The 11,604-nt window shown below is 39.6% G+C and overlaps 1 protein-coding gene across 9 annotated transcripts in view; it reads left to right on the forward strand.

Annotated features, from left to right (window-relative positions):
- ptprua (protein tyrosine phosphatase receptor type Ua) overlaps positions 1-2,083 on the forward strand; it is a 322,168-nt gene extending 320,085 nt beyond the window's left edge. For all 9 annotated transcript variants that reach the window (XM_048202043.1, XM_048202034.1, XM_048202035.1 and 6 more), the window contains one exon: positions 685-2,083. In XM_048202043.1, coding sequence (XP_048058000.1) covers positions 685-747 — 63 coding nt within the window. In that variant the 3' untranslated portion in view covers positions 748-2,083. The remainder of the gene's footprint in view (positions 1-684) is intronic.
- Positions 2,084-11,604: the final 9,521 nt, after the last annotated feature.

The following is an 11,604-nucleotide window of genomic DNA, read 5'->3' on the forward strand; positions in this document are numbered from 1 at the left end:
TCATCTGCTCAGATTAGCGGAGTTGAAGCACAGTAATTACCAAAAAATGTTCTGCCGCAAGTAACCGGTAGCTTTATACTTCAACCACTAGAAGGCCAAAAGTATGGTGGTTGAGAGAGCTCAATGCACTGCAAATGAAGAAAACACATGCAAATAGAAAAAACACTGACAAATTAAGAAAAAATCTTCATCAGTTTGACAGCACATGTGATGCAAATACTCACAACACAACCAAATACAGAAACATGCTGCAAATAGCACAGTCCACAATGGAAATGTTTCAAGGGGACCCCAACAAGCGATGAACCTGGCTAGGACATGCTTATTTTTTAATGTCTACTTATCAATGGTGTTGTCAATGACCTGAGTTTTGTTTTTATTTTAATATCCTGATCCTATGTGAGTTGTGAGCATTTGCAGGACGTTTCTGTATTTAGTTGTGTTTTAAGTATTTGCAGCACATGTGTTGTCAAACTGATGAAGATGTTGAGCTCTCTCGGCCACCGTACAAAAGTTACATAGTGTAGTTTTAAATTCCGTAATGAGATTTTTATTATGTGATTAACAATGCAGGAAAACATCACTGACATTTTCTGTAAATGTAAAAATGTAGCTGCATTATGAAATTGATGTAGTTTGTGAATGTCACCAAAGAAACTGATGCAACCTTGATGTTTTTCACAGGAGCAGTACAGGTTCTGCTACGAGCTGGCTCTGGAGTACCTGGACTGCCTGGAGGTCAGATAACACAAGAGCTCAAGACCTCATCAACACTGGCTTCAACCTCTTCACCTTGCCTCCTCTTTTTCCTTTCGCTTGGGCCAATCCAGCCCATATGAATGAGCTGTTCTGTCCTCCAGTGAGAATGCATATCTACGTCAAGAGTGGGAATGCAAGACTTGGCACATTTCTTTAACCTTCAACCTTTATTGTCCTCTGTGTACTTTTTGTTTTGGTGTTTTCTCCTCCACTGACTCCCTGTGCCAGATATTCCTGCCAAACCCTTGAGGGAATTGATGAGATTTCAACAGCTTTGAGATTTATGATATACGTCTTTGATCACATGACTGGCTCTGAGCTCCGCCTTTAGGCCTTATACACCATGCAGGAGGAAAACACGCTCAAACCATGTGACCGCAGCGGCGACAACATGGGTGATAACATTATGTTTGTACATTATGTGTATTGTTAAACTCTGTACATGGGGAGGTCTACTGTGATGATTTTACTGGAAAGCACCTTGAATGTGAGGGTGTGATAATTGATGGAGGTTTTCTTTTTTTTTTATTGAATTACTTAAAGGTGATTTGTATAATTTGTTGATGTTAATCTCCTATCCCAGCTTAATGTGCAGAGACAACTATAAGTGAGCCGTTCATAGGTTGATTCTCCTCAAAAGTGTAACACTGTGGCGCTATCAAAACATTGCTCTGTTTGTTTGAGCATCCCAGCACAGCAACATTGACTAAACCAATGGTATGAGTTTGGGGCAGGACTATGTGTTTGGCTGACCAATAACACATGGGGGGTGTTTGGGACAGCTGTTTAAAAACTGAGTTTTCTTGCAAATATGTTTGGTGATGCTAGTGGTGCAAAAATGACACACTTCACCTTTAAATCAGAAAGTGGCACTCGAAAGTTCAGACAGGTCAGAAGAATAGATACACAAAGATGGTTTCTGGGTTTGATTTTTGTGTATATATAATATATATTTTGCAAAAAAAAAAAGAAAAAAAGTTTCTAGATGTTGTCTTTAATGTGCCAACTCATTTTTGTATGGGGTGTGTGAGTGTGTGCGCGTGTGCGCGCAAAGAAGATCATTCATGGATCTGCATGCCTGTTTCATGTTTCATTGCAATCCATTGTGACCAGTCTGCTTTGAGTGCCGCTGCTCGCTGTCATTGAGCACAGTAAAACAAAAAGATATACGCAACTATATAAAAGAAACAAAAATGCTACTATTGGAATATGGTGAGGCGCTCGCCAAAAAAAGTTGCTTTTTATCTTTGTATTTATTGGTTGTGTTTTATTTTCTAAAAAAATGTGTAACATGAACGAATAAAACATTCCAATGTTGCTTTTATCTCATTGTCATTGTTGTTAATTTTCTAATCAAGCTTATTTTTCCTAATTTAAATAGGAAATATTTTATAAGGAAATAAAATAAATGCCGACGAACTAGTGGCGACGAAAGCAGACTACATGGTTGGCTCACGTCAGCAGCGTCTGGGTCCAAAGTTGCCCTGACACACCAAACTGACGCTCGACACCCAACAGCCAAGTAGCACGTCCGTTCTGCGCCTGCGTAAGAAGAAATGCCTTTCCGTACCAGCAGGTGGCAGTAGCTGAACAGCCAATCAGAATGATCAGATGGCCCGTCTGACCGTCAAGCTCAGACGCCGATTCAACATGTCGTATCGGCCGAAATAAAGCCGACGAGGACCAACTTCAGCCGACGGTGTAGATCACACTGAGAAAACTTAGTCGCCTGACAAACAAAAACTGCCCGAAGGCCGACTGTCGGCTTGGTGTGTTCCGGGCTTAAACCTAACCATACCCATAAGTTATCCCTAAAATCAGAGGAAAATTATACAGTAGGTGAATAACAATGATGTAGAAGCACCTAACCTGGTTGTAAGCCTAAACTTGACATAAACTGTAAACTTGTCCCTCAAATCTGATTGTTGATTGGAATGTTGTTCCAGGATGACCAAAGATGTTTTCAGATACATTCCATGCATGGATTGCTTCCGACAGCATTGACAGAGTTAGCGGTGCCATCTCACTGTCGTGACACTGTGTTCATTCACATGCAAACTGCTCATGATATGGGGTTCGGTGTCTCAGAGCTGCTCGGTTCACAGTAGCTAATGCCCCTCCACACGAACTCCATCTTTGCTAATGCTGTAAGTTTGTGTAACTTATAACATGCATTTAAAAAGGCAACATTCGCCAACCATCTTCTCTAATTTGCAGTGAGAATCATTTATATGATGTTTTATTAACAAAGTTTGGGAGGAGCACATTCAGATAATTAACCTAATTTAACACAGGAAGAGCACATTCAGTTAATCAACTCAATTAACGAGATGAGAGATATATATATACAGCAGACTTGCCTCTGTTCCATGACAGTTTTCCAGCATTTGTGCCCTGCCCCAAGTGTCCAACATGCCCGAATTCGAGCTCGTCACATCTGATGAAGAATCTTTCCTCCATAGGGTATCGCCACCGCAATCCACCGGCCTGAGAAGCGCTGCTCTCCTACGCCTAATAACACCACTGCCGAGCTCCCACCATCATCTCACAGGCAATAGCCCTTCTGATCGGGTCATCGCACATCAAAATGCCGAGGCCTACCCTCGCCCCCTCCAGCGAGACATTCGCTATCTTCCACCACGTCTTTTTCCACTTGACAAGCCCAGACTAATGTAGACACTAAATTCTAACGCACGTATCCTCCAGCATATTCCTTCAGCATCAGGCTGATTCAGCAGGCCCAATCCAATGTTGTGGCTCAGTCCCAGCCAGCTCCTACCACTCATGCTTCAGGCACGATCTCCAAACACACAAGAGGTGCTTCTTATTTCTAATTGATAATTGACTTCGATTGGTTCTGGGTCATGAGCTGAAAGACGAAGGAGCACGGAAACATTTTGGGTATTGAGAAGCACCCAGTGTCTTCTTCATAACACCCCAGCCCATCCTGCCGAATGCTTCCACCACCAGTGGCTAATAAAATCAGAGATTGATACAGATATTGACATAACCTCACTTGCTCCAACCCAGTGAGTCAAATCACTAAATTGAAAATATGGCGATTTGTCAGTCATTCTCAAGAACAGCTCAAAATCTTTCTCGTGTTCTGTCCTGGGTTGAATTTGGCATCGCTTTTGGTCGCTACACCAAAATAGTTTGTTCTGCATTCCCGCACAGATAGCTGGAATTAAACAACAATCAGGTGTCTGGCAAGAAATATAATAGTGTACAAATGAATTCTGAGATTGCATTTGTTCAGTGTTGTTCAGTGCAAGATTTTGATGCTATTTAAGCTAAAATAAAGTAAGGGAAAATATTTGCACTAACTGTTAAAACTGTATGTAACAATGATAGAGACACTGCTGTTTAAATTTTTTAAGTATGGCAAAAATATTTTAGGCAAGGCAATTTTATTTGTATAGCACATTTCATGCACAATGGTAATTCAAAGTGCTTTTCATAAAGAAGAACCAAATACATAATAATAAAAATGGAACGCATAAGAAATAGAAATAACAGTAAAAACAGGGAATTCGGCTATCTGGATGGAAGAGTTAAGAAGTTTCAGGGAGTTTTGTCCATCAGAGTGGATCTAAATGGATCTATCCATTAGAGCAGATCTAAATTTTAGAAATTAAATTTGAAGTAAATGAGAAATAATGCAAAGGAAAGTAAATTTTCTGAAATTTTGCGCTTTCTTGTGCTTGAATATTAAAATGGCCCTCCTATGAGGTGTAAGCTATGGCAAATATTTATTTCTGTTTTTAAGTAACCTAAACTCATAGCTTCACTAGAGACACTTCCCAGACTGGTAGGAATAATTCTATGGAAGTAAATTAATGACAATGTTTTTAAAATAAAAAAGCTTTTTGAATTTTTGAATTGCACTAATTGAAAAAAAAAAATAATGTGTTGCATTAACCGTGCTTGCATTTTAAGGCATTGTATATTTAAGGCTAATGGGCTGAAATTCAACATGGTCATATATTTAATATGAATATTTAAATTCAAAACATTTCACACACATTTTCATTATTAAAAATTTCAGTGATCCATATTCACCTTTCAGATTTCACTTCCAAAATATTTGGTCTGTTTAAAAAATACAACCTATTATATTCAGCAGGCATTTTTAGTTCATTTTGTTTCGCTTTACAAATTCGCTTCCATAAATTCAGTGGTTCAAATTCAACATAAAATTCAACATTGCACATTGGGAACTGCAGGAATAACAGTAGATTGCCTATGCATAATCTCCATCTGCTGTTAGTTGTCCTCACCAGCAGGTGGTGTTAACAAAGACCAGAGCGGTGGCTAGAGAGAGTCATTAATTCATAAAATCAGATTTACAGAAATTGATCAAGCATATGTGATGATTATCAGGGTCCGTATACTGTATGCGGAAAAGTTGATGAAGACACAAAAGCTGTGTTTACGTTTAATTCAGTGTCTTCACGGTTACTTTCCTGATAGCCTACATGTAAGCAGCCTTCTCTAACGCGATCAAGATTATAATGCTTCTCCCACCCGATGCTGATGTACAGATCAAATATTACATCTGATGAAGACATATATTGCTGCCATCGAGACATATAAAATACTTCATGTAATACTTAATGTAGTGATTCTGCTTACCTGAAAACAGTATGCATCACCAATAATGCTTATATTGAGTTTGGTCTTGTATTAGTCCATTAACTTTAAGCATTGTTGTTGGGGAATCCTGGAGTATGAGGCATGAGAGGGCATCCCAAGTATTACAGCACTGTGTTGCACAAGCTATAATATAGGTTAAGAAAACCGAGAGCAACCGAGATGTAATTCTTCAGATGTAATGTTTGTTATATAGGCTACATAAGCATCTGGGGACAAAGCGTTATAATCTCGATCGTGTTAGAGAAGGCTGCTTACATGCAGGCTTTACACAGGGAAAGTAAACGTGACAATGAATTGAATTAAAGGTTAACACAGATTGTGTGTATTCATCAGCTTTTCCGCATATATTCTGGCCCTGATAATCATCACATACACTTGCTCCATTTCTGTAAATCCTTTTTTGTGAATGAATTACTCTCTCTAGGTTGCTCTGGTCTTCATTAACAGCCGCCTGCACCACCTGCTGGTAAGGCGACCAACAGCAGTTGGAGATCATGCATCGGCACTCTACTGCTAATCCTGTAGTTCCCAGATGTGCAATGTTGAATTTTCTGTCGAATTTGAACCTCTGAATTTGTGGAAGTCAAAAAATAAATAAATAAAAGTGCAGAAAATTGCCTGTCGAATATTACAGGTTGTATTTACAGTACATACAGTGGTCGTTGTATACCTAAAACTGTCAGCGAGTAAAATTTACCCATGCACATGATTACTGTTTTGATATGGCTAAAAAAAACGTATTATGTCACTGTATTATGCCACTGTCTTCACAAAGTAATGTCTAGAGTTATGAAATTATTATTATTTTTAGTCATCAACTATGTTTTTGTCCTGCTGTTTTATGCCATTTTAAGCAGGCTACACTAATCAGCATATTGGCTAAACCAGCATTCAATGACAACGAGAATTACAAAGAAACAAATACATATTTGGGCACTGTAATATTATAACAAAATGTCATTAATCACATATTAAGATAACATATGTTATTTAAATGACTAAAATACCCTAAATAGACAATAAAGAGCAATAATAAATAATAAGGGTGGTTGCTGTGTAGTTGCTGGGGTGGTTGCTAGGTTGTCGCTATGCAGTTGCTAGAGTACTCTGAATGGTTGCTAAGGTTTTGCTATATGTTTGCTAGGATATTCTGGTTGATTGCTAGGGTATTGCTATACGGTTGCTATGGCACTCAGGCTGGTTGCTATGGTGTTGTTATGTGGTTGCTAAGGTACTCAGGATGGTTGCTATGTGGTTGTGTGTGTGTGAGTGAGTGTGTGAGTATGTGAGTGAGTGCATGAGTGAGTGTGAGTGTGTCAGTGAGTGAGTGAGTGTGTGTGTGAGTGAGTGTATGTGTGTGAATGAGTGTGTAAGTGTGTGTGTGTGTGTGTGTGTGTGTGTGTGTGTGTGTGTGTGTGTGTGTGTGTGTGTGTGTGTGTGTGTGTGTGTGAGAGTATACAGGTGCTGGTCATATAATTAGAATATCATCAAAAAGTTGATTTATTTCACTAATTCCATTCAAAAAGTGAAACTTGTATATTATTCATTCATTACACACAGACTGATATATTTCAAATGTTTATTTCTTTTAATTTTGATGATTATAACTGACAACTAAGGAAAATCCCAAATTCAGTATCTCAGAAAATTAGAATATTGTGAAAAGGTTCAATATTGAAGACACCTGGTGCCACACTCTAATCAGCTAATTAACTCAAAACATCTGCAAAGGCCTTTAAATGGTCTCTCAGTCTAGCTCTGTAGGCTACACAATCATGGGGAAGACTGCTGTCTTGACAGTTGTCCAAAAGATGACCATTGACACTGCACAAGGAGGGCAAGACACAAAAGGTCATTGCAAAAGAGGCTGGCTGTTCACAGAGCTCTGTGTCCAAGCACATTAATAGAGAGGTGAAGGGAAGGAAAAGATGTGGTAGAAAAAGGTGTACAAGCAATAGGGATAACTGCACCCTGGAGAGGATTGTGAAACAAAACCCATTCAAAAATGTGGGGGAGATTCACAAAGAGTGGACTGCAGCTGGAGTCAGTGCTTCAAGAACCACTACGCACAGATATATGCAAGACATGGGTTTCAGCTGTTGCATTCCTTGTGTCAAGCCACTCTTGAACAACAGACAGCGTCAGAAGCGGCTAAAGACAAAAGGGACTAGACTGCTGCTGAGTACTCCAAATTTATGTTCTCTGATGAAAGTAAATTTTGCATTTCCTTTGGAAATAAGGGTCTTAGAGTCTGGAGGAAGAGAAGAGAGGCACACAATCCACATTGCTTGAGGTCCAGTGTAAAGTTTCCACAGTCAGTGATGGTTTGGGGTGCCATGTCATCTGCTGGTGTTGGTCCACTGTGTTTTCTGAGGTCCAAGGTCAATGCAGCCATATACCAGGAAGTTTTAGAGCACTTCATGCTTCCTGCTGCTGAGCAACTTTATGGGGATGCAGATTTCATTTTCCAACATGACTTGGCACCTGCACACAGTGCCAAAGCTACCAGTACCTGGTTTAAGGACCATGGTATCCCTGTTCTTAATTGGCCAGCAAACTCCCCTGACCTTAACCCCATAGAAAATCTATGGGGTATTGTGAAGAGGAAGATGCGATATGCCAGACCCAACAATGCAGAAGAGCTGAAGGCCACTATCAGAGCAACCTGGGCTCTCATAACACCTGAGCAGTGCCACAGACTGATCGACTCCATGCCATGCCGCATTGCTGCAGTAATTCAGGCAAAAGGAGCCCCAATTAAGTATTGAGTACTGTACATGCTCATACTTTTCATGTTCATACTTTTCAGTTGGCCAAGATTTCTAAAAATCCTTTCTTTGTATTGGTCTTAAGTAATATTCTAATTTTCTGAGATACTGAATTTGGGATTTTCCTTAGTTGTCAGTTATAATAATCAAAATTAAAAGAAATAAACATTTGAAATATATCAGTCTGTGTGTAATGAGTGAATATAATATACAAGTTTCACTTTTTGAATGGAATTAGTGAAATAAATCAACTTTTTGATGATATTCTAATTATATGACCAGCACCTGTATATCGATAGATGAGTTTAAATGGCTTAGAAATACTACACAGAATGCAGATTTATTGAGTCTAAGGCCCTGTTTACAGTAGTGTGTTTTCTTTTTAAAACGCATAACTTTTGCTATGGTTACGCCTGTCATTTACATTACTCCAGAGTTTTCAAGAGCTCTCTCGGTTGGCCGGCTCAAATCCTGCTGCACCTCGCTGGTAAGGTCCACCTGTCTGACACTGTGAGCTACTCCCATCAGAGGCTACATTGGCAGGCAATTTGAGCTTCGTTTACCCCATTCATCGGCTGGTAGGGCTCACCCATCTGACACTGCGACCTGTTCCCATCAAGAAGCAGCATGCAGCTCTAGCAGCACCCAATTGGGTGTTCCAAATCACCCTGCTCCTCGTTCGTCGGTTGGTAGGGCCCATCTGTCCGGCGCTGTGAGCTGCTCCCATTGAAGGCAGTGGAGGCCCTCTTGGTCAGGCGGCTCAAATCAGCAGCATGATTTGAGCCGCCCGACCAAGAGGGCCTGCACTGCCTCCAATGGGAGCAGCTCACAGCGCCGGAAGGGATGGGCCCCACCTCCCCTTTAACAGCACACCAAATACGCATAACCTTTAAGATGATATTTCATGGAGCAACTTTTTAAGCAATGTTTCCTGGCAATGATGCAGAGTGATGTTGCTTGGGCACATTCCCATTAAGAATGGGCAACAAATTATGATCTAAAATATCTAGATAAAAATGTGTTGCCCAATTAAAAATTGCCCGGCAACATTGCTCAAAAAGGATAAATATGACTGAGATCGCCATTAAGACTTCTGAAATCCTCTGGGAAGCAGTACAGTGTAAATTACAAAAGAGTAAATTAGAGCAATTACTACTTGACCCATTTTGTCTGTTTGCTTTTCATTATAAGCATATTCATCATACTGATAAATTTATCAGATGGTACTATCGAAACAACCTGCTTCAGTGAGCTAACTGTTTTATTATGCTTCATAAGACTGCAGCATTGCGATAAATCTCTTCCCTTCTCTGATCCATCATGACCTTCTTTAGTCACATGTCTTAGTTATAAAGCACTGATATCTCAGAACAAGCCACAACTTGACCGGTCACGACACATCATATAATCCAATTAGACTCTCGCAGCTCAGTTTCAATATAAAAGCGAAATCAATATGTGCGGTGACTACCGCACGCTGCTGTGCCAATACTTGTGTTTGTTTGCGATTGTTAGATGCCGCTTTCTACCAACACACCGCCCATGAGATGGTTACTGCAAATCCTTTCAACCTGTGATTTCATTTGTGCTTATCATTTAATTAGACATGTTTTAATGGACTTTTTATCAAATAGCTGAACAGACCAGAGGCGGTGGCAATGGATGGATCTTGCTGTGCATTGATCTCCTTCTTATTTCCCACAATGCTGTTTATTTAGAATTGTCTGATAAGGTCAGATGAATGACTGCATTCTCTGACTCATCTCACCAGACAACATTTGTCTTTGTTGAAACCCCAACCTCTACATGAAACTGATTATATGCTAGTTCAGACTAGTTGATCTGTGTTATGATTTGTAATTAGCATGTAAGTTAGAATTTTGCTTGCTGCCAATTACCTCCTCTGGGTGAATGGCATGAAATCTGAATGAAGATGTGTAATCATTTTAAAACTTGAAAGAAATAAGAAATTATCTTTTGCATAAAGGTGGATTTTTACTTCGAAGCTCCATGATGATGAGATGGGAGGAACAATATATTTTAGTGCTTTTCTGACTGAAAGTAGCCTGACGAGGTCATACTCAATTCTAGTCAGAATATGAGTCTGATACTTCTCCATTGGGGGCGTATTTCAACCGATCCAGGAAAGACCTCAATTGGATAGACCTACAACCAATCAGAGCTACAGAGTAAGTGATGTATGTTGAGCGACGCATAGTTGTCAATAGAACTCAACTGCACACATGCTGGAACTAGTAGAAGATGAGCGTAAACAATCTTTGCCGGTGTTGTAAAAAGAATTTAAGTATACACGGAGTACTTGCCAATTAATGCGCTGTCGATATCTTCTATAACGGACGCGATGGCGGAATCTACACATCTCAGTTCTTCAACAACAGCCATCATTGTTGTAAACTAATTCAACCCAAGCGCTCTTTGATGACGTGGCTGATTACGTTTCTGGTGATAATCTGTCAATCATCGCCCTGACAAATGTGATTGGTCCGAACAGTTTCTGTTCGGGCATAATTACTCCTCTACGGATCGAGTCCAGACCGATCTTCCCGACCTAAAAATGTTGTGGGCGGGGCTAAGTTCGGCTGGCATCCAGGCTAGACTGAAAGCAAAGTTTCTCACGGAATGCATAACTTTTGCAAGAAAACATCTTTTGCAAGCGAATGCAAAGTTTCTTAGGGGAACACAATAGTTCTGGGAGAGAATGCAAACGTTTTGTGAGTGAACAACATTTCTTGGGGGAACAAAATAGTTTTAGGAACATTAATATCATGACAAAAAAATGAAATTAAAATATATAATTAAACATAACATTATTATAGTGTGGGGAAAATATTTAATGGAAAAAAATCACTATGACCACAAATATATATATATAATTCATTTTGGGGGGAATTAAACAGCAGCTTCATGTAAGAAGATACCAAATTAATGGTTTCTAGTCCACAGTATTCCATTGTGTGTCTTGGAAGGATGCAGTATGAAGCACACAGCATCTGTTTGAAAGCGATTACAGAACCTGGATGCTTTCTATTGCATCTCACACAATAGCCTCATACAAGGCCAGGCTTCCATCCTTTCCTGCAGCTACTAATATGAACATTTATGCATTGTCTCATGGTCTTGGTAACATCTTTTCTTGGTATTCCACAAGGTTTGCACTCACTGCCTTTGTTTTTCATAAATCAATTCTTATACTTTTTTGCATAGGGAGTTTAACAAGAACTTTAACTTACTTCTAACAAAGAACGGTCTCTGTTTCTAATAAACCAGACGAATACTAATACTACTGATTCTTCTTCTTCATATGTATTCAACATAGTGATGATGCAAGGTGCCTCTAAAAACACCAACAAAGAAGAACATAGTGACAAAATACGCTCTGTAGAGCAGTTTGTCTGTTTAG

Source organism: Megalobrama amblycephala, linkage group LG9, assembly GCF_018812025.1.
Source record: "Megalobrama amblycephala isolate DHTTF-2021 linkage group LG9, ASM1881202v1, whole genome shotgun sequence".
NCBI classification, from domain to species: domain Eukaryota; kingdom Metazoa; phylum Chordata; class Actinopteri; order Cypriniformes; family Xenocyprididae; genus Megalobrama; species Megalobrama amblycephala.